The sequence below is a fragment of the Panulirus ornatus genome, chromosome 10 (assembly GCF_036320965.1).
Source record: "Panulirus ornatus isolate Po-2019 chromosome 10, ASM3632096v1, whole genome shotgun sequence".
Lineage (NCBI taxonomy): Eukaryota > Metazoa > Arthropoda > Malacostraca > Decapoda > Palinuridae > Panulirus > Panulirus ornatus.
In genome coordinates this window covers 27360923-27386405 of record NC_092233.1, presented here as the reverse complement: position 1 = coordinate 27386405, position 25483 = coordinate 27360923, and the positions used below count along the sequence as shown (strand labels likewise).

General features: G+C 42.5%; 1 protein-coding gene across 1 annotated transcript in view; it reads left to right on the top strand.

Annotated features, from left to right (window-relative positions):
• Positions 1–25483, top strand: part of LOC139750620 (uncharacterized) — a 73145-nt gene that overhangs the window by 40063 nt on the left and 7599 nt on the right. The window contains exons 2-6 of the mRNA XM_071665295.1: positions 15502–15674; positions 16189–16353; positions 18780–18938; positions 20806–20900; positions 23921–23952. Coding sequence (XP_071521396.1) covers positions 15502–15674; positions 16189–16353; positions 18780–18938; positions 20806–20900; positions 23921–23952 — 624 coding nt within the window. The remainder of the gene's footprint in view (positions 1–15501; positions 15675–16188; positions 16354–18779; positions 18939–20805; positions 20901–23920; positions 23953–25483) is intronic.

Sequence of the window (25483 nt, the reverse complement as noted above, 5' to 3'; positions counted from 1 at the left end):
GGGTAAAAGTATATAATGAGCAATACAGGATAAAGACTCGATCAATTCTGGGGGATTTTAACTTTTCAGAAATGAACTGACGAACTGTCTCAGGCGTAGAAAGTGATCTGCAAGACATTCATTTTGTTGAAGACAATTCTTTTTCCACCAAGCTGTCACGGAGCCGAGGAGGGAAGCTGAAATACTTAACTGAGTTCTTGCATCCCAAGAGTTCATAGTCACTAACACCCGTGTTGGAGAACATCTAGGCACTTGTGACCATAACGTGCTTAGGTTCGATGTAAATATTAAAACCGACTCCCCTAAAACCAGTATTGTTATCCCGAATTCTAAAACGGCGGGTTTACTGCGTTGCACAACTCATTAAAGCGTTTCACCCTTTTTGGTTTTCGCCCAGAGGAATTATAGGCCAGTCTTATGCGTCAGTTTTTGCACCAACAAGGCGCATTCATTCCCATGCACAACAGAAGAAATAAAACCAACCACAGGCCTGAATATTACTTCTTGAATATAGAGAGAGCTATATAGCGCAGAAATAAATTCTCCAGGCTTAAGAAATCAGACATCGACCCAAATATTGCAACGCAATGTAATACAAGTTAGAAGAGACGTGAAAAGGCTTATCAAGCAAGCCAAGAGAAATACGAAGCGAGATCACAAGATATAGGAATAGAGATTCTAAAAGATTTTATAGATACATTATTAGATGGACACATACAATGAGTAGGATAGAACCCTTAGTAAACGAAGACAGGGAACCCATTGTGGATGGTGAAAGCATATCAACAACCTAAGCAACTATTCTTTTAGTTCTGATTTTACACCACAAAACAGTGAAATGAACTTTGAGCAACAGATATTATATTTCTGGACTTTCAAAAAACACTGGACAAAGTCCTCCACGTTAACCTGATGCATTAAGGCCGAGCTATAGGGAACATTGGTTGCACTGGACACGATCGAAACCTGTCATAATAAATGGTAAATCATCACCGTGATCATCCGTTACTGTCGGTAAATACCCACTAGGATCCGTATTTAGGTCTATACTTCCCATCATTTTGATTAACGATATTGATGTCGGGCTGAGGAACTTAGTGTCCAAATTTGCAGATGACACAAAGATCTGCGGTGCCATAGTAACTAAAGAAGAGAGGCTAAGATTATAAGAAGATCTAGATACAATCGCTGAATGGTCTAAAAAGAGGCAAACGCCATTTCACGTCAATAGATATCAGCTGTTACAAACATAAAACCTTCACAAAAGATGGGATTATAAACTGATGGGTCGCATGATATAGGAAAACCTTAGTGTGAATGTGTCTCAAACAATTTCACATTCTTCCACCACAGGAATGAATTTGCCAAAAAAAAGCAAATAGGATGTTATAATTCATTAATACAAACTTTAATACCAGAGGAAGGATGTGATATTACCACTGTACTTAAGTTTAGTTGGAACACACCTAGATTATGCAGTGCAGTTCTGGGCCCCCCACTTAAGCAAAAATATTAAACTTGTTCCCTCTAAGCTAGAGTCGTCTCCAAGGTAAATTAACAGAATGTTTCAAAATACTTTGAGAATTCAACAACTTCAATATTGAAAATTTCTTTGCAGTAGCAAAAACACTACCAACAAGAGAAAATGGACTAAAACTTGTCATAGAGTTAGTCTGGATTCTACAAAATATTGTTTTACCAACGACAGTGAGTTGTTCAGAGCAACACTCTTAGTATCTTCAAAATTAAGCTTGATTGTCTCTTGTCACTCTCCGGTATTGAATAATTTCTTTACTCAATCATTATAACGTGGTTGTATATCATGCTACCTTCTCAGTCACCGGTCTCTTCCTGGCCATGCTGTGGTAACATACCAACATTGATTACCCCGAGGCACCAGCTTTAAGCGAGCAAGAAGGAATTACTGTATCATTCTTCGACATCGGTAACGATATAAACATGGTAAATAGAAAAGTGTAAGCTCAAGTTTATCCTTACATATTGTCTCTATAACAAAAATGAAAGAGATGCATGTCATGGTGAAGGGATGCACTACATGTTGATGTTCCAAATTTGCAGATAACACGATAAAAATTTCCCTCAGACAGATTAATCGTGCAAGGTATTTCATTCATCCAGTTTTCCGTCCGGTGTCTTGCCGGAGGGAGTGAAGGATGGAGAGAGAGCCTTTGCTTTGCTATTCTTTCTTTTTTTTTTAGCTGCTTTTGAGGAGAATACATCTTTTTTTTTTCAATCAGTATGAAGGCCAGACCACCTCGCTTGGACCTGGGTCTGTGTGCTCTGTGTATCTACGGAATGACAGGGTGTGGCATCGGAGTCTTGTCTCTAAGCTCGTCTCTTTTGACTTCCCTCCCTCACTTTGCTCTCCCATATCTATCTTCCTCTCTGACCGATCTATCTCCATGGCAGTTGATGAACCAGCCTCTTCCCTTTTCTCCATTAACATTGATATCCCTCATGGTTCTGTCCTGTCCCCAACACATTTTTCTCCTTGTTATTAACGATTTCCTTTCTTCCACAAATAACCAAATGCACTCAAAAGCTGACGACTCATCACTACATTCCTCCACATCCTTCAGTTCTACTCCTCTCAGTCGATCTGCATCTCGTCTCGACACAACTTCCTCAATCAACTCAAACTTGGACCATATATCTCAGTGGGCTACACGAAATCAGGATAAGTTTAATGCCTCCAAGACATAGTCTCTGCCCATCTCTCTATCGAAACCTCCTCACAACTTTCATCTTTTCCTCAACGGCTCTGTATTACCACCACCTGACTCACTGAACATACGTGGTAGTACTGTAACATCTACTCTTTCTTACATTACGGTATTAGGTAAGTCTGCGTCTGAAAAACTGGGAGTCTTGTTTAGATGTCGAAATTTCTTTTCTTTCGATTAGTTGCTTCTTTTATACAAAAGACTGATGCATCCTTACGGAGTTAGCTCTCACATCTCGGGTGGTCCTAGCTCAGCATCCTTGCTTAACAGAGTCGCATACAGTCTGAATTATCAACTCTTCCAGGCTGATTTCAAAACTTAACCCACTTGCCCTTCACCGTAAAGTCGGTTCACTTTCCGTCTTCTATAGGTATTACTTTTGTTTTTGTTCCCCCGAGCTGGTTTCTTGTGTGCCCCCACAACTAATTAGAAAACAGAACATTCGGCAAGCTATTGCGTCACATGATTACTGTGTGGCAGTTGGCAACTCAAGGGTGAGCTGTTTGATCAATGTTTCTTTCCCTACACCTCGAAGCTTTGGAACTCTCTTCTCTCGAATACCTTTCGCGAAAACTCTAAACTGGCACATTTTTCAAGACAGATCTTCCACTGCCTCCAAAATTCGCAAATGCTTTCTCTTATTTCTGCTTTTCCCTTTCCTTGACCTCTCGAAATTTCAATTAAGGACGTAACTTGATGCAAACTTTTGTCCGTGACTGGAACCTCCAACGTAATATATATATATATATATATATATATATATATATATATATATATATATATATATATATATATATATATATATAGGAGGGCAAGGAATAGAGTGAATTGGAGCGATGTGGTATACCGGGGTTGACGTGCTGTCAGTGGATTGAATCAAGGCATGTGAAGCGTCTGGGGTAAACCATGGAAAGCTGTGTAGGTATGTATATTTGCGTGTGTGGACGTATGTATATACATGTGTATGGGGGGGGTTGGGCCATTTCTTTCGTCTGTTTCCTTGCGCTACCTCGCAAACGCGGGAGACAGCGACAAAGTATAATAAATAAAATAAATAAATAAATAAATAAATATATATATATATATATATATATATATATATATATATATATATATATATATATATATATATATATATGTATATATATATATATATAGTATTTATCATTTATCATACTTAACCGCCGCCTCCCGCGTTAGCGAGGTAGCGCAAGGAAACAGACAAGGAATGCCCCCCCCTCACATACACATGTATGTACATAAACGCCCACACACGCACATATACATGCATATGCATTTCAACGTATACATATATATATACTTACACAGACATATACATAAATACACACGTACATATCCATACCTGCTGCCTTCATCCATTTCCGTCGCTACCCCGCCAGACACGAAAAAGCATCCCCCCCCCCCCCCCCCCATCCCATCCCCACATGCATCTTTTGCGCAAGCCATCATTGCTTCCCGAAATACATCTCTTCCCCCCCCCCCTCACTGCTGTCAATGGATTGAACCAGGGCATGTGAAGCGTCTGGGGTAAACCATGGAAAGTTTTGTGTAGCCTGAATGTGGAAAGGGAGCTGTGGTTTCGGTGCATTATACATGAGGTTTCGGTGCATTATACATGAGGTTTCGGTGCATTATACATGACACCTAGAGACTGAGTGTTAACGAATGTGCCCTTTGTTGTCTTTTCCCAGCGATACCTTGCGCATATGCGGGGGGAAGGGGTTGTTATTTCATTTGTGGCGGGGTGGCGACTGAATGAATAAGGGCAGACTGTATGAATTATGTACATGTGTATATATGCATATGTCTGTGTGTGTATATGTATGTATACGCTGAGATGTGTAGGTATGTATATGTGCGTGTGCGGACGTGTATGTATATACATGGGTGGGTTGGGCCATTCTTTCGTCTGTTTCCTTGCGCTACCTTCGCTAACGCCGGAGACAGCGACAAAGCATAATAAGGTAAATGAATTAATAAGTATACGCTGGGAGCAAAATATCTCTAGTGCACATAGAAATGAATACGACAGCATATCTAGTTATTGATCTTCTTTCTTGTGTATTTAATCTTCTCTGTATCATTATACCATTAGGTGGGTGCTCAAACACCAGTTGTCCGTATTCCATCATTTAACACATTCAAGCTTTCGCCTTCATAGAGGCATCAAGAATCTACAAAAAGAGAAAAATACTGCGTCACAAAACTCGGATACGAAAAGTAAAACGCAAACAAGATACAAAAACAAAAACACAGCACATAACACATAAAAGTAGGGGAAACACTAAACAAATTAACACTGTTATGTCCAGTAATACAATTTAAATGCATCTTATGGAAACAGATAAATAAAAAAATTACAATCGAGGAAAAAGGACAGATGAACAATATTACACAAGAGAGTCCTTCGCTATATATACTAAGAGGGGCCAAGCGAGACCGTTATTATCCGGATGTGGAGCTGAGGTCAGGCTGGGCTCGTCTGATTCTCTCAAACCTTCGTAACGTTGGACCATGACTCTGAGCCTAGCAGTAGGACTATGTCCCTGACGCCTAGCAGTGGCGGACCCCGGTAGCTTGTGGCGGGTCAATGACGTGTCCCATCCGTTTACGTCGTATTGGCAGGTCATGTTTGTATGGATGTTGATGACATATGCTTTCTCTTTAATTTATATGGCTTCTAATATCTATAGTCTCCTCCGATCTCTGCAACTAGTAATGATTTTGGTGTTATTCACTATAATATCTCTAGTTAATCTCGTTACATGTTTTCGTTCATGCTGTTGTTTGATTCTACCTTGTAAGTGGAGCGAGAGACGGCGGCTCAGTGTACAGGTTGTATGTCCAATGTAGTTTATGTGGTGGGGCTGAGTCCCCACTATTGCATCGGCACTCATATACCACATCAATACGATTCAGACTTCCAGAGAGACCTACCATAATGTTGTTCATGACAAGAGAGCATGTTTTCGGATTGTTGTAGTATAGTGTCAGACTGATATTCTTGTCTTCATCAATTGCTTTACAGTTTATGGCAACAATATCACGCACAACCTTCTCGTCCTTTCGATATGATGTCGTAAGTGTATTCCTGTAGTAAAATTTAATGCTGTCATGTTGAGGTTGTCTGCCTGTTAGTGAACGTTTGCCGGAAATGTCGAAATTCATGGTGTAAAACTTGCCAGGTTGAGCACACCTTGATTGCTCTCCTTATGTATGCAAGCATGACACTCCTTTTGTAATTCTGAGTGCATTCACTTAGTGCATTCATGCAATTCCCTTGATTGGTGGGCTAACTATAAACGTTGATAACAAGAAATCCTGTTGTAGCTCTCACGATTACGTCCAACAAAGGAATCTTACCATTTTCATGCAGTTCTGCTGTAAATCTTATGCCAGACGTTACTTTGGGTCGGTTGTGAAGGTTTTCCACTGAGTTTAGATTCTCGGATTGTTTTGTTTGCGTTTTACTTTTCACGTCCTAGTTTTGTGACGCATTATTTGCCTCTTTTTATAGATTCCTGATGATGCCTATGTGAAGAAAAAAGCTTAAATGTATAAAATGGTGGAACAGAGACATGTGTTGCTTGAGCACCCACGTAATGGTAGAATAACACTGAAAAAAGCAGAGAATATAAGATATAAGATGAATAGCTCTAAGTATGTCATTGTACTGAATTTTGTGTATATGTATGTATATATTCATTTATTCATTTTACTATGTCGCTGTCTCCCGCGTTAGCGAGGTAGCGCGAGGAAACAGACGAAAGAATGGCCTAACCCACCCACACACACATGTATATACATACATGTATATACATGTGTGGACATGAATATACATACATGTCCACACACGCAAATATACATACCTATACATCTCGACGTATACATATATATACACACACAAACATATACATATATACACATATACATAATTCATACTGTCTGCCTTTATTCCTTCCCATCGACACCCCGCCACACATGAAATAACAACCCCCTCCCCCCATGTGAGCGAAGTAGCGCTGAGAAAAGACAACAAAGGCCACATTCGTTCACACTCAGTCTCTAGCTGTCATTTATAATGCACCAAAACCACAGCTCCCTTTCCACATCCAGGCCCCACACAACTTTCCATGGTTTACGCCAGACGCTTCACATGCCCTGGTTCAATCCACTGACAGCACGTCAACCCCGGTATACCACATCTCCAATTCACTCTATTCCATGCACACCTTTCACCCTCCTGCATGTTCAGGCCCCGATCGCTCAAAATCTTTTTCACTCCATCTCTCCACCTCCAATTTGGTCTCCCACTTCTGCCCGTTCCCTCCACCTCCGACACATATATCCTCTTGGTCAATCTTTCCTCACTCATTCTGTCCATGTGACCAAACCATTTCAAAACACCCTCTTCTGCTCTCTCAACCACACTTTTCTTATTACCACACATCTCTCTTATTACCCTATTATTACTTACTCGAACAAACTACCTCACACCACATATTGTCCTCAAACAGCTCATTTCCAGCACATCCACCCTCCACCGCACAACTCTATCTATACCCCACGCCGCACAACCATATAACATTGTTGGAACCACTATTCCTTCAAACATATCCATTTATGCTTTCCGAGATAATGTTTTCGACTTCCACACATTCTTCAACGCCCCCAGAACTTTCGCCCCCTCCCCCACCCTATGATTCACTTCCACTTCCATGGTTCCATCCGGTGCCATGTCCACTCCCAGATATCTATAACACTTCACTTCCTCCAGTTTTTCTCCATTCAAACTTGCCTCCAAATTGACTTGTCCCTCAACCTTACTGTTCCTAATAACCTTGCTCTTATTCACATTTACTCTCAGCTTTCTTCTTTCACACACTTTACCAAACTCAGTCACCAGCTTCTGCAGTTTCTCACACGAATCAGCCACCAGCGCTGTATCATCACCGAACAACCATTGACTCACTTCCCAAGCTCTCTCATCCACAACAGACTGCATACTTGCCCCTCTTTCCAAAACTCTTGCATTCACCTCCCTAACAACCCCATCCATAAACAAATTACACACCCCTGCCGCAAACCTACATTCACTGAGAACCAATCACTTTCCTCTCTTCCTACACGTACACATGCCTTACATCCTCGATAAAAACTTTTCACTGCTTCTAGCAACTTGCCTACCACACCATATAGTCGTAATACCTTCCACAGATCATCTCTATCAACTCTATCATATGCCTTCTCCAGATCCATAAAGGCCACATACAAATCCATTTGCTTTTCTAAGTATTTCTCACATACATTCTTTAAAGCACCTGATAGACACATCCTCTACCATTTCTGAGACCACACTGCTCTTCCCCAATCCGATGCTCTGTACATGCTTTCACCCTCTCAATCAATACCCTCCCATATAATTTTCCGGGAATACTCAACAAACTTATACCTCTGTAATTTAAGCACTCACTTTTATCCCCATTGCCTTTGTACAATGGCACTATGCACGCATTCCATCAATCCTCAGGCACCTCACATGAGGCATACATACATCAAATATCCTTCCCATCCAGTCAACAATACAGTCACCCCCTTTTTTCATAAATTCCATTGCAATGCCATCCAAACTTGATGCCTTGCCGGCTTTCATCTTCCGCAAAGCTTTTACTACCTCTTCTCTATTTACCAAATCATTTTCCCTAACCCTCTCACTTTGCACACCACCTCGACCAAAACACCCTTTATCTGCCACTCTATCATCAAACACATTCAACAAACCTTCAAAATACTCACTCCATCTCCTTCTCACATCACCACTACTTGTTATCACCTCCCCATTAGCCCCCCTTCACTGAAGTTCCCATTTGTTCCCTTGTCTTACGCACTTTATTTACCTCCTTCCAAAACATCTTTTTATTCTCCCGAAAATTTAATGATAGTCTCTCACCCCAACTCTCATTTGCCGTCTTTTTCCACTTCTCGCACCTTTCTCTTGACCTCCTGCCTCTTTCTTTTATACATCTACCAGTCATTTGCATTATTTCCCAGCAAAAATCGTCCAAATGCCTCTCTCTTCTCTTTCACTAACAATCTTACTTCTTCATCCCACCGCTCACTACCCCTTCTATCTGCCCACCTCCCACGCTTCTCATGCCACAAGCATCTTTTGCGCAAGCCATCACTGCTTCCCGAAATATATCCCATTCCTCCCCTACTCCCCTTACGTTCTTTGTTCTCACCTTTATCCATTCTGTACTCAGTCTCTCCTGGTACTTCCTCACACAAGTCTCCTTCCCAAGATGACTTACTCTCACCACTCTTTTCACCACAACATTCTCTCTTCTTTTCTGAAAACCTCTATAAATCTTCACCTTCGCCTCTACAAGATAATAGTATATATATATATATATATATATATATATATATATATATATATATATATATATATATATATATATATATATATATATATATAAATATATATATATATATATATAAATCATTATGCTTATTCCCTGTCTCCCGCGTTAGCGTGGTAGCGCAAGGAAACAGACAAAAGAATGGGCCAACCTACCCATATACACATGTATATACATAAACGGCCACACATGCACATATATATATATATATATATATATATATATATATATATATATATATATATATATATATATATATATATATATATATATATATATATATATATATATATATATATACATATATATATATATATATATATATATATATATATATATATATATATATATATATATATATATATATATATTTATATACCTATACATTTCAACGTATGCATACATATACATACACAGACATATACATATATACGCATGTACCTGTCCATAATTGCTGCCCTCATCCGTTCTCGTCGCCACCCCGCCACACATGAAATGGCAACACCCTCCCCCCCACATGCGCGCAAGGTAGCGCCAGGAAAAGATAAGAAAAACCACATTCGTTCACACTCAGTCTCTAGGTGTCATGTAATAATGCACCGAAACCACAGCTCCCTTTACGCATCCAGGCCCCACAAACTTTCCATGTTTTCCCATAGACGCTTCGCATGCCCTGGTTCAATCCACTGTCAGCATGTCGACCCCGGTAACCCACATCGTTCCAATTCGCTCTATTCCTTGCACCCCTTTCACCCTTCTGCATGTTCAGGCCCCGATCACTCAAAATATCTTTCTCCCCATCTTTCCACCTCCAATTTGGTCTCCCACTTCTCGTTCCCTCCACCTCTGACACATATATCCTCTTTATCAATATTTCCTCACTCATTCTCTCCATGTGACCAAACTATTTCAAAGCACCCTCTTCTGCTCTCTCAACCACACTCTTTTTATTACCACACCTCTCTCTTACCCTTTCATGACTTACTCGATCGAACCACCTCACACCACATATTGTCCTCAAACATACCATTTCCAACACATCCACCCTCCTCCGCACTACTCTATCTAAAGCCCACGCCTCGCAACCATAAAACATTGTTGGAACCACTATTCCTTCAAACATACCCATTTTTGCTTTCCGAGATAATGTTCTTGCCCTCCACACATTTTTCAACGCTCCCAAAACTTTCGCCTGCTCCCCCACCCTGTGACTCATTTCCTCTTCCATTGTTCCATCCGCTGCCAAATCCACTCCCAGATAGCTAAAACACTTCACTTCCTCCGGTTTTTCTCCATTCAAACTTACCTCCCAATTGACTTGTCCTTCAACTCTACTGTACCTAATAACCTTGATCTTATTCACATTTACTCTCAGCTTTCTTCTTTCACACACTTTACCAAATTCAGTCACCAGCTTCTGCAGTTTCTCACCCGAATCAGCCGCCAGCGCTGTATCATCAGCGAACAACAACTGACTTACATCCTAAGCCCTCTCATCCACAACAGAATGCATACTTACACCTCTCTCCAAAACTCTTGCATATACCTCCGTAATAACCCCATCCATAAACAAATTAAACAACCATGGAGACATCACGCACCCCTGCCGCAACCGACATTCACTGGGAACCAATCACTTTCCTCTCTTCCTACACGTACACATGCCTTACATCCTCGATAAAAACTTTTCACTGCTTCTAACAACTTGCCTCCCACACCATGTATTCTTAATACCTTCCACAGAGCATCTCTATCAACTCTATCATATGCCCTCTCCAGATGCATAAATGCTATATACAAATACATTTGCTTTTCTAATTATTTCTCACACACATTCTTCAAAGCAAACACCTGATACACACATCCTCTACCACTTCTGAAACCACACTGCTCTTCCTCAATCTAATGCCCTGTACATGCCTTCACCCTCTCGATCAATACCCTCCCATACAATTTCCCAGGAATACTCAACAAACTTATACCTCTGTAATCTGAGCACTCACCTTTATCCCCTTTGCCTTTGTACAATGGCACTATGCATGCATTCCGCCAATCCTCAGGCACCTCACCATGAGTCAGTCATACATACATTAAATATCCTTACCAACCAGTCAACAATACAGTCACCCCCTTTTTTGATAACTTCCCTTGCAATATCATCCAAACCCGCTGCCTTGCCAGCTTTCATCTTCTGCAAAGCTTTTGCTACCTCTTCTGTGTTTACCAAATCATTGTCCCTAACCCTCTCACTTCGCACACCACCTCGACCAAAACACCCTTTATCTGTCACTATATCATCAAACACATTCAGTAAAACCTTCAAAACACCCACTCTGTCTCCTTCTCACTTCACCGCTATTTGTTATTACCTCTTCATTAGCCCCCCTTCACCGCTGATCCCATTTGTTCTCTTGTCTTACGCACTTTATTTACCTCCTTCCAAAACATCTTTTTATTCTCCCGAAAATTTAATGATACTCTCTCATCCCAACTCTCATTTGCCCTCTTTTTCACCTCTTGCACCTTTCTCTTGACCTCCTGCCTCTTTCTTTTATACATCTCCTAGTCATTTGCACTTTTTCCCTGCAAACTCGTCCAAACGCCTCTCTCTTCTCTTTCACTAATAATCTCACTTCTTCATCCCACCACTCACTACCCTTTCTAATCTGCTACAAGCATCTTTTGCGCAAGCCATCACTGCTTCCCTAAATACATCCCATTCCTCCCCCTAGCTGCATTTCTTCGTTGTATATTGGCTGGCTGTCGTACTTCTGTCTTGTGTCTCTCTTGATGATATGATTCTTGCGAGAGGGTGCACTTGGTAACTTGTCGTGTTTCGTTTCCCCGTGGACATATAAGAAGACTTGATCATGCGCTGAAGCAGAGGGAATCGATGCTGTTTCCTGTGGGGCTGGGTAGTGCCAAGAATGGATGAAGGCAAGCATGTATGAATATGTATATATTTATATGTGTATATATCTGCTTATATGTGCGTTTATGTTGATTCTTGTCCTGTTCATATACCATATCTTATGTTGTTTGAGTCTGAGAAAAAGATCGTTATCAGTTTGCCCAACATAAACTTATCACAATTTCTACATGGCATTCTATAAATGCATCCTGCAGAACTTTCTGGTAAGATCCTGATTAAGATATTCCTTGTAGTATTGTTGTTGCTGAAGGCAACATTTATATTAAAGGACTTAAGCAACATGGGAAATGTAATGAAATTGTTCTCAAAAGGGAGAGGTTTGGGTTCAACTCTATAAAATGATTTCTTTGCCAACTCAAAAGATTCATCAATGAAATATCTAAGATACTTTAACTTGGATCCATAAGAATATTTCTTCTTAAACTGATCATTAATAAACTCTGGACTGCAAATGCGTAATTCCCTGAGGAACATAGACTGGAATGATGATAACTCTGTTATGTTGAGCTGAATAATAAGGGATATATGAGCATTCATGATGTGAAAATTCTTTGTTTTTCGATAGTTATCTTCTTTTCATGTGAACTGTTTGACCACAGTTACTTAAAGAGTATCCTTAATTTTCATTTGTACTCTTGTTTCCTGTATTAAAAGTCATCCAAGATTGCATTTTTAATGTAATAGCCTGTACAATGTCAAGATTTCTCTTGTAAATGTTTCTAATATTGATATTGACTTTTTCACTACCGTAATTGGTAGATGAAGAAAAATGTCCTCACTCATGACTAGTTTTGATGTATAATTGAGTTAAACAGTGGATTAATTTAAAGTAGATTGTCAATGAATACAGTGTTAGAGCAACCTCAGATGTAAGAGCAGTATTCTTCAGAACAAATTAATCTTTGTATTATCAAAGTAACTACTGAGAAAGGAACAGTCTATAGCATCTAAACAAGATCTATTATTTTAAAGAGGATGACTTGATTACTCATGTATTTTGGAGGTTCCAAGACATTTGTAACAACCAAGTTGATTATTGTGTTTAGTGTAATTGTAGAGCCAATTATAGATGAAAAAGATACATCATTGTCCATATATGTTTCTGATGCCTGTTCCCTTTGGGAACTACCTTGAGGGGGTGGCCATGGCAAAAGTCTTTATAACAGGTGAACTCCAGTGCTTTTCCTAGCCTTTAGTGCCTCACCCTGCAGGCCACTGACAGAGGGCAGTGTTTTTACAGGCTCCTATCAAATGATCCTACCAATTACAACAACCTAATGTGTTTACTAATGTTCCAACCTGCTACTTCTACTTAATGCTCCCTACTAATGTTCTTACATTACTACTAATGTTCCAACCTACTACTTCTACATAATACTCCTGTCTAATGTTCCAACCTACTACTACTACATAATACTCCTGTCTAATGTTCCTACCTACTACTTCTATCTATTGATCCAGCCATTTTACTAAAAGGCAGGGCTAGTGCATAGCACTCACCTCAGAAGAATGGTTTGTGTGTTAAAAGTCTGTCATGTGTTATGTGTAACAAGGAGAGATTGTGTATTTGTGGACAGAATGCCACCAGTGTATGTGTGGGTGAGGCAGAAAGAGGACAGCTACCTAGGTCAAAGGAGGGCAACCTGACAACCAATGAAGTGCTGGCTCACTATGCAATTGTCACCATCATTATGGTGCTTCTATATTAATGTGATCCTAATGATGAAACCATGGCTTTTAAGACATGCATTTTCTTTTGGGTAATTCCTCTGCATTACATTATGCAACCACTGGATTCCTTTTATAGGACTTGTACAACTCAAGGCTGAGGTCCGTGTGTGAACTGGTAAGGGAGGCTCCTCTGTGACTGGAATGCCCTCAACATGGCTGTACTCATTTCCATTTACTAATGATGATACAATCTGGGTGAAAGCGACCTCTAACTCATGGCATTACCACTCGCAGGCAGAATCTAGGAACAACTTCCATTTACTCTTGTGAAAAGGGTAGTTAATAATGGTGTAGATCTGGTATATATATATGTTCAGTTTTTAGTATACATATATGTTCAGAACATGACAAACACTTAAATCTAGCAAAAATGTTGTGTTGTACCTGCTAAACACCGGTATAAATATATTATGTCTGGGTATCAGAAGGGTTAGTGACAGCGGTACATTTGTGTTTACTTTCTGCCTTATCCATATATGGACTGTTCACAATATATCTACAAAAATACAATCTCTTGTTACACAACACTTGACAAAATTTAACTCACACAATTCCTTTTTCATAACTCTAAATTCTTCCTGTGGTGAGCGCTATGCGCTTGTCTTCCATTTTGGCAAGAGCAATAGATAGGAGGTAGAAATATTAGGCAGGAGCTTAGGTAAATGTAGCAGGATGCAACATTAGGTAGACACATCAGATAAAAGTTAGTCTGCAGTAGAGTTGCCCCTTGCCAGTGGTGAGGCACTAAAGGCTAGAAGGCAGCATTAGAGTTCACCAGTTATGGATATTCTTTTGCCATTGCCAACAGCTTGAGGGAGTTCCTGGAGAAATAGGCATCAGATATATAGATAGATATGTTTACCATAGTTATCAAATTTATCCCTGGGGATAGGGGATTAAGAGTACTTCCCACGTATTCCCTGCGTGTCGTAGAAGGCGACTAAAAGGGGAGGGAGCGGGGGGCTGGAAATCCTCCCCTCTCGGTTTTTTTTAATTTTCCAAAAGAAGGAACAGAGAATTGGGCCAGGTGAGGGTATTCCCTCAAAGGCCCAGTCCTCTGTTCTTAACGCTACCTCGCTAATGCGGGAAATGGCGAATAGTTTAAAAGAAAAAAGAAAGATGAGCATTCATTGGTAAGTTTTCTGTTTATGCTAAACTTTAACTTGTTTCCTTGCCTATGGATCATGCAGTCTAAAAATAGTAACATACTATTGTTTTCATCTTCCACTGTAAATTTGATGGAAGGTACTAAATTGTTAAGCAAAGGGAGAAATGTCTGTAAATTTTCATTCGTTGGCCAAACACAAAGAACATCATCCTGCAATACACCGGTACAGTTCCATAGGTCTGAGAGAGAAGCACACACACACACACACAGAGAGAGAGAGAGAGAGAGAGAGAGAGAGAGAGAGAGAGAGAGAGAGAGAGAGAGAGAGAGAGAGAGAGAGAGAGATTATTGTGGTTAGCACGCTGTGCCTGTGACTGCTGTATCATACACATGTGATATCTTGGTGTGAGGTCGTCCCTTCAGTGGGTTGGTGACGGGTGACACACATGGCTCACACCCAGGTTTATGCCTCCCAGCTCACCAGTCGTCTCTATCACCCCCCCCCAACCCACCCCCACCCCTCAACCCCCAACCCTCAAGCAGGTCTTCTCCACCCGCGGTGTTTGAGGGGAAGCGGCCTTCTGCTTCGGTTGTGGGCGGCGAGGGTGACCGTGGCCGCGCACCAGTACCACCTAAGCCTTGAACAGGAAGAGTCCTACACCCACGAGAGCTTCGTCCTCGTCTACAGTAACGCCACCATGGCAGTACTGGACAAGGTACCAAGACTTTCCACCGAGTCTGAATATAACTATGTTTACTTCAGTGTCGTCACCACTTGTATAACTGACTGAAGGTATGGAAGTGGTTGATGCAGTTTGATGATTCGTTTAACAATTAACTGAAAAGTACTTGTGATTATACAAAATGTAAGAGATTTAGTTATAGATTATGCTGCAGATGGCGTTAATACACACACACACACACACACACACACACACACACACACACACACACACACACACATACCTCCCACTCTCCCATGTGACTTCCTTCCCCTCTCTCCCTGACTGCCATCACTCCCACTGTTTCTTTCTGTTCCCTCCTTCTGGTTACTATCATCCTCCCTTGGGAGAGTTTCCTCCGCTCCTTGTGTCCTCCCTCTTCTTTCCATCATTCTCCCCCTCTTCATATACGTTTCTCCCTCCATCACTGCGACTCACCCTGCCTGTTAGCGGCTCACGGTGGCTTCCCTCCCTCCCTGTGGTTCACTACCTCTCCGGGTGCCTGCAGGCGAGCGATGAGGGAATGCTGGACACCACCAACTGGCTCCTGCTGCTGCTGGAGGAGGAGGGACAGGAGTCGGGGCTCCCCACCTTGCTACGCCAAGCCCAGCTCCTTAACCTCTTCATAGACTCCAACGTCCTCGTAGCCACCTACAACAGCTGCTACGCTCAGGTGGGTCTTTCTACAGTGGTTGACAGATCACCGTAGATCAACACGGTGATCAGTGTTGGTCGGGATGAGCCATGTCACGTCACGGCTGGTAACAACAGTTCGTGTTCAGTCTGGATGGGTTATCCTGACTGCCTCACTGTAGAATGATGTGAATGTTTGTCAGTGTATCTGCAGACGGGGTCCAGCTAGGTCAGATAAAGTCAGTATCAGCCAATATCAGCCATTGTAATCTAGAATGAAGAACCAGGTCAGAGTTAAGCGATTGAAGAAGGTCAGTGGTGTAAAGAGTAGTCGAAGGATAGAATATTGCATTTAACCACTGTAAGTTGAGCTATTTTATTACAGGGCAAGTTGGGTCATGATCTGTGTCAGCGTGGCCAGCTGTAAGTGGAGTGGTGTGGGGAGTGTTTGATGCGTGCCAGCGTAGGTAAATATTGGATAAGGTGCGGGTCTTGTAGCGTCAGGAAGGTCAGCAGGAGGGAATGAAGTAGTGTTGCTGTAAGGGTAGAGGGTTGACCTCACCCTCAGGGCAAGAGAAGACAATGCACGTCCAGGGAGTGTGCCTTCTTGTGTCGAGGATGATGTCTGAAGGTTAAGATGGGCTCAGTGCAGGATAATGTGCGTCACTAAAGGTCGAAATGGATCACTGGATGTTAAGCTAAATCTTTTTTTACAACAAATCAGGTCACTGTACTTGGTCAAGATGGGATCTCGAACGTCATCTCGGGGTCACTGTAGATCAGGATGGGTCACCTAAGCCCGAGCTGCTTCACTTTAGATCAAAATAGGAGAATTACAGGTCAAAACAATTTACTGAAAGTCCTACAGCTTAAATCATCAGTGGAAAACCTATCTGGTCGCTGAGGGTTAAGAGGAAGACAATGATTCCGATCAGGTCATTGTTTTGCAGTCCATGAAGGTCAAGGGAGGTCTAGATATGTAACTGTATGGCAAAGTAGGCTGCTATATGTGAAGATAGGTCAATGTAGGTCAAGTTAGGTCACTATCGAGTCAGTGTTGGTCATTATATATTACGGTAAAGTAATTATAACTCAAAATGAAGGTCACTCTATTTGGTCACTATAGCCAGACAGACGAAGCCATCGTCCCTTGTGCCGGACTAAGCCAATAAAGGGGGAAAAAAATGAATCTTGAGTGAATGAAATAAGAAGTGTGAAAAATGTCTCATGATTTTTGCAATCATTAACGCGTTTCTTCCTTACGCTCGTGAGTGGCCTTCCCAAAAAGAACGTGACCTATACTTAGTTATGCATCACATTCGTTTACGTAATATCAAACATGTAATTTGTATCCAGTAGTTACGCAAGACTTATCATCGGAGTGAAGCGTGTACCAGCGTTCGGACTGAATGAATCTGACGTGGAATATGTAACTCCAATTTGTGGAAATGACTACGTAAACTGTATACCCTTTAATTCTCATACTTTTTTTGTGTTCGTCCGCCAAATTGTACTTGCTAACAGTACCTATATTCACACGGAGACATGCACGGAGATACGCATGGAGACATGCACGGAAATACGCACGGAGACATGCACGGAGATCCGCATGGAGACTTGCAAGGTGATGTGGCACAAAAACGTCATGATAAAAATCACCTCCACTGAGGACGCCTTTTGAAAGACCACATCCACTGGTAAACAAACATCATTGACCAGCCTCTGCCGGTGATCAGCCGTAAACTGTAAACCACAACCACTGGGTAACAACATCGACCACAACCACTGGGTAACAACATCGACCGCAACCACTGGGTAACAATATCGACCACAACCACTGGGTAATAACATCGACCACAACCACTGGGTAACAATATCGACCACAACCACTGGGTAACAACATCGACCACAACCACTGGGTAACAATATCGACCACAACCACTGGGTAATAACATCGACCACAACCACTGGGTAACAACATCGACCACAACCACTGGGTAACAATATCGACCACAACCACTGGGTAATAACATCGACCACAACCACTGGGTAACAACATCGACCACAACCACTGGGTAACAACATCAACCACAACCACTGGGTAACAACATCAACCACAACCACTGGGTAACAACATCAACCACAACCACTGGGTAACAACATCAACCACAACCACTGGGTAACAACATCAACCACAACCACTGGGTAATAACATCGACCACAACCACTAGGTAACAACATCGACCACAACCACTGGGTAACAATATCGACCACAACCACTGTGTAATGATTCTAAAGTTGCACGTATTACCAACACGTCGTCCTTGGCATAACTAACTCCGCAACACCCAAGTAGACACACCATAAACGACTGCCTACACCATCTGAGGTCCTGGTACGACCCGTGGGTAACCACGACCCCTGACCAGCAACCACGACTGCACTCCTCCTCTTCCATCCTTCCAGGTCCAGAGTGTGTACCGCGTAGGGCCGAAGAGCGGGCCGTTAGTGGAGTCGATCGGATTCTGGAATCGAACCCTGGGCTACCAGGTGACCCTGAACGGGAGTAGATACGATCGCAGGCGCGACTTCCAAGGCTACCCACTCCAGGGCATCGGCGTGAAGGTGAGATGGACTGCTCCACACTTGATCCCTCATCCTCCTTGTATCAATGTAGACATCTGTCTTTTATGAGTACTTGAAGCACAGTTTTGTTCGTTAGCGCCAACCTCGGATGAGTTCACTGTTTTATCTGAGATAACATAAGCATGGCTATCGTGGTTATCAGAAAATATATACTCTATATCAAAGGTTATGAGGGTTGCGTAGGATTTTATATGGGGATACAGACATTCTTTTTTTTCGGCCAAACAGTGTCCTACTTGGGCTCTAAAGCGCTGCGCTGATTGTACATAGTGCTGGGTTACTGTGGTGAAACTGTGAAGTCTCCAGCATATCATGACCGGACGCTCACACTGAGGTTTGGTGGAAGGTTGGGAGGAGGTTATACAGGAAGAGGCTGAAGAAGGTTAGAGAAAGAACACTTCCCTAGATACTGCCATTATCCAGCTGGCTAGTTTTAGAAGTATAACCTTTGTGGATCACTCTAGTTTAGCAGCTTCCTATGAACTCTGATCCTCCATCTTCTTTCGTGATTTATTAACCCTCTATGTCAGTAGGTCGTAGACAGCAGCTGCCCAGGGAAGTGCTGCTCTCCTGTCTTAGAAGCGTTGAGGCCATGTTCGGAACCATCTTTCACCTTCTGTAGGTTGTAGATAGCAGGCGCCCAGGGGACTACTACCTGGCTTAGGAGTGATGAGATGATGACCAGAACCATCTTACACGGACTGTGTCAGGCAGGACTGCCTATCTTCATCCCTGTCTTATTATACCTGAGCTGTGGGGTCAAAACTTATTATACGTTTTCTTTACACCAGATATCTGTCCTTCCTCATGCCTCTCGTCTCCACAGTTCTTTGTCACCTTCACTTTATCATATTGATTTATTTTCTTTCAAAAGACCTCTGTCCTTGATAGGAGACGTCGTCAGACAACCCTGTAATGTCAATTCTTTTGCTCTGTATAAACCAAACTATCGGAGATGGATGAATTTCCATTGAAGTGAAAGAACGCCAGCTAACACAGATGTTGGTAGTGATAACGTACCATTATAAGCTGACGACGCGGGGAATATTCATATCAGGATAATTACTTTGATGTCCAGGATGAAGATCAAGAGGTTTTGCTCATATGAAATGGAAGCAACACCAACCACACCAGCTTCTTCATAATCTGAAATCCTAATATACTCATGTACTTCCTTTGTCATCTTATGCACATGTACCACACACTTGGAAATAGAAATACATTCTCTTGCTCTACTAGAGTAGTGATATATTCTATGTTGCTGTAGTAGAGTAGTGATATATTCTCTGTTAATGTATTATGGTATTCATACATTCTCTGTTCTTGTATTAGAGTACCGATACATATTATGTTGCTGTATTAGAGTAGTGATACAATCTCTGTTGCTGTATTAGAGTAGTAATGCAATCTCTGTTGCTGTATTACAGTAGTAATACATTCTCTGCTGCTGTATTAGAGTAGTAATACAATCTCTGTTGCTGTATTACAGTAGTAATACATTCTCTGCTGCTGTATTAGAGTAGTAATACATTCTCTGCTGCTGTATTAGAGTAGTAATACATTCTCTGCTGCTGTATTAGAGTAGTAATACATTCTCTGCTGCTGTATTAGAGTAGTAATACATTATCTGCTGCTGTATTAGAGTAGTAATACATTCTCTGCTGCTGTATTAGAGAAATGTTAAATTCTCTTGATTCTTTCTATGTGATTAACTCCTTCAGTATCTCCTGACCTTCTTAATGTTCCTCGTCCATCACTTCTGTGTCTTTTTAGTTCCTCTCTCTTTACCGTTACTCGACTTAGCCTCCTGCCACATGGTCTACCTCCCGTCTCCTCCCTCCTTCAGGTGTTCGACTTCTTCACCACCTACCTGCCAGACGGCCACCTCTCGGGCTTCGTCGGAGACGTCGTCACCATCTTGAAGACAAGCCACAATTTCTCGTGAGTCTTACTCATCCTCCCTTGTGCCTCTCTGTGAGTAGTGCCATCCTATGAGTAGTGCCATCCTGTGAGTAGTGCCATCCTGTGAGTAGTGCCATTCCATGAGCAGTGCCATCCTTTGGTAATGCCAGCCTGTGAGCAGTACCATCCTGCTAGGGCATATATGTACTAATGGTTGCTAGCACATGATACTAGCTCATCCTGCTAGTACATGATACTAGCTCATCCTGCTAGTACATGATACTAGCTCATCCTTTTAATACATAATACTAGCTCATCCTGCTGGTACATGATACTAGCTCATCCTGCTAGCACATGATACTAGCTCATCCTGCTAATACATGATACTAGCTCATCCTGCTAGCACATGATACTAGCTCATCCTGCTAGTACATGATACTAGCTCATCCTGCTAGTACATGATACTAGCTCATCCTGCTAGTACATGATACTAGCTCATCTTGCTAGTACATGATACTAGCTCATCCTGCTGGTACATGATACTAGCTCATCCTGTTAGTACATGATACTAGCTCACCCTGTTAGTACATGATACTAGCTCATTCTGCTAGCACATGATACTAGCTCATCCTGCTAGTACATGATACTAGTTCATCCTGTTAGTACGTGATACTAGCTCATCCTGTCAGCACGTGATACTAGCTCATCCTGCTAGTGCATGATACCAGCTCATCCTGCTAGTACATGATACTAGCTCATCCTGTTAGTACATGGTACTAGCTCATCCTGCTAGTACATGATACTAGCTCATCCTGCTAGTACATACTACTAGCTCATCCTGCTGGTACATGATACTAGCTCATCCTGCTAGTACATGATACTAGCTCATCCTGCAAGCACATGATACTAGCTCATCCTGTTAGTACATGGTACTAGCTCATCCTGCTAGTACATGATACTAGCTCATCCTGCTAGTACATAATACTAGCTCATCCTGCTGGTACATGATACTAGCTCATCCTGCTAGTACATGATACTAGCTCATCCTGCTAGCACATGATACTAGCTCATCCTGCTAGTACATGATACTAGCTCATCCTGCTAGTACATGATACTAGCTCATCCTGCTAGTACATAATGCTAGCTCATCCTGCTAGTACATGATACTAGCTCATCCTGCTAGTACATGATACTAGCTCATCCTGCTAGTACATGATACTAGCTCATCCTGCTAGCACATGATACTAGCTCATCCTGCTGGTACATGATACTAGCTCATCCTGCTAGCACATGATACTAGCTCATCCTGCTAGCACATGATACTAGCTCATCCTGCTAGTACATGATACTAGCTCATCCTTCTAGTACATAATACTAACTCATCCTGCTGGTACATGATCTAGCTCATCCTGCTAGTACATAATACTAGCTCATCCTGCTGGTACATGATACTAGCTCATCCTGCTAGTACATGATACTAGCTCATCCTGCTAGCACATGATACTAGCTCATCCTGCTAATACATGATACTAGCTCATCCTGCTAGTACATGATACTAGCTCATCCTGCTAGTATATGATACTAGCTCATCCTGCTAGTACATGATACTAGCTCATCCTGCTAGTACATAATGCTAGCTCATCCTGCTAGTACATGATACTAGCTCATCCTGCTAGTACATGATACTAGCTCATCCTGCTAGTACATGATACTAGCTCATCCTGCTGGTAAATGATACTAGCTCATCCTGCTAGCACATGATACTAGCTCATCCTGCTGGTACATGATACTAGCTCATCCTGCTAGCACATGATACTAGCTCATCCTGCTAGTACATGATACTAGCTCATCCTGTTAGTACATGATACTAGCTCATCCTGCTAGTACATAATACTAGCTCATCCTGCTAGTACATGATACTAGCTCATCCTGCTAGTACATACTACTAGCTCATCCTGCTAGTACATGATACTAGCTCATCCTGCTAGCACATGATACTAGCTCATCCTGCTAGTACATGATACTAGCTCATCCTGCTAGTACATGATACTAGCTCATCCTGCTAGTACATGATACTAGCTCATCCTGCTAGTACATGATACTAGCTCATCCTGTTAGTACATGATACTAGCTCACCCTGTTAGTACATGATACTAGCTCATCCTGCTAGTACATGATACTAGCTCATCCTGCTAGTGCATGATACAAGCTCATCCTGCTAGTACATGATACTAGCTCATCCTGCTAGTACATGATACTAGCTCATCCTGTTAGTACGTGATACTAGCTCATCCTGTTAGCACATGATACTAGCTCATCCTGCTAGTGCATGATACAAGCTCATCCTGCTAGTGCATGATACTAGCTCATCCTGCTAGTACATGATACTAGCTCATCCTGCTAGTACATGATACTAGCTCATCCTGCTAGTACATGATACTAGCTCATCCTGCTAGTACATGATACTAGCTCATCCTGCTAGTACATGATACCAGCTCATCCTGCTAGTACATGATACTAGCTCATCCTGTTAGTACATGATGCTCGTACAGTTCTTGCAATTATACAAGGGATTGATCCGTTCTTGTATGTAGTACTGCTCTGACATCTAGGGTGGTTCTAGCTCTGCTTCCTTATTTGACAGAGTTGAGTCGAAAGCGGTCCGACTTATAAATCATCCCAGGTAAACTTCCAAACATGGCACCCTTGCCCTACGCCGCAATGTGGGTTCACTTCCCATCTTCTATAGGTACTACTTTGGTTTTTGCTCCCGAGAGCTGGCAGCTTGTGTACCCCACCGCTAGCTACACCACGCAATACTCGGCAAGCTGCTGCGTCACATGATTACTGTGTGGCCATCGGCAACTCAAGGGTGGGCCGTTTTGATAACTGTTTCTTTCCATTACATCTCAAAGCTTTGGAAATCTCTACCTTCTCATGTCTTTCAAAACAGCTATGACTTGGTACATTTCAAATGATAGATTTTTAACTTCCTTCAAATTTCAAAAGCACTTTCCTTTCTCTTGTTTTTACCTTTCATTAACCTCTCTAAATTTCAGTGTAGACCCGGCCTTGATGTGGACTCTTGTCCGTGACTGAAGCTCCCAACGTAGAGAAGAAAAGTACGTAATGCTGGTTCGTTCCCTCAGTACATTCTGCTAGTACATAACACTAGTACGTCTTGCTAGTTCATTCTGATAGTACATGTTGCTAGTGCGTCCTGCTAGTATATATTGTCAGTGAATCCTGCAAGCACATTCTAATAGTACAGCTTGCTATTGCAACCTGCTGGTAGATCCTGCCAGTTCATGATGCTAGTAGATCCCGTCATCACACTCTGCTAGTACATACTGCTAATACATGATACTAGTTCGTCTTGTTAGTACATCCTCCGAGCACGTCTTGCTAGCACATCCTGCTAGTACATCCTCATAATACATGCTACTGGTATATAACCCGCTAGTACATCCTGCTAGTACATCCAGCTAGTGTAAAACAACTAGTACATCTTGCTAGTACCCCCTGTCGGTAGATCTGCTAAACGTCGTCACAAATAGCATGAGTAACAATGCTAGTCTTTAGCGCCTCCTTCTACCACATATGGTAGGACTGGTATGTGGCCGATGCGGTTACTCCGGCACTCGCTGTCGTCAGCTGATGATGCTGACTGTTTGGTCTGGCAGTGTCAGCCAGCTAGTGTCGGCAGGGCACCGGCCAGGATGCTGCCCGGGAGCAGGTTTGGAGGGCTGGGACGAATCAAAGGAGGCGAGGGTTACGTTCGTGTTGCAGGCTGTAATGTTGATTTTTACCAGTGAACCCCGGATGGTACCGCCCCCCTCCCCCTTCTCCCTCATTACTACTCTCCCTCCAGGTACCACTCCCTCACTACCCCTTTCCCCCATTATTACCTCTCCCTCCAGGTACCACTCCCTCACTACCCCTTTCCCCCATTATTACCTCTCCCTCCAGGTACCACTCCCTCACTACCCCTTCTCCCTCATTACTACTCTCCCTCCAGGTACCACTCCCTCACTACCCCTTCTCCTCATTACTACCTCTCCCTCCAGGTACACCTCCCTCACTACCCCTTCTCCCTCATTACTACCTCTCCTCCAGGTACGACCTCCTCACTACCCCTTCTCCCTCATTACTACTCTCCCTCCAGGTACCACTCCCTCACTACCCCTTCTCCCTCATTACTACTCTCCCTCCAGGTACCACCTCCTCACTACCCCTTTCCCCCATTATTACCTCTCCCTCCAGGCACCACCTCCCTCACTACCCCTTTCCCCCATTATTACCTCTCCTCCAGGTACCACCTCCTCACTACCCCTTTCCCCCATTACTACCTCTCCTCCAGGTACTACCTCCCTCACTACCCCTTCTCCCTCATTACTACTCTCCCTCCAGGTACTACCTCCCTCACTACCCCTCCCCCCTATTACTACCTCTCCCTCCAGGTACTACCTCCTCACTACCCCTTTCCCCCATTATTACCTCTCCCTCCAAGTACTACCTCCCTCACTACCCCTTTCCCCCATTATTACCTCTCCCTCCAGGTACTACCTCCTCACTACCCCTTCCCCCCCCATTACTACCTCTCCCTCCAGGTACTACCTCCT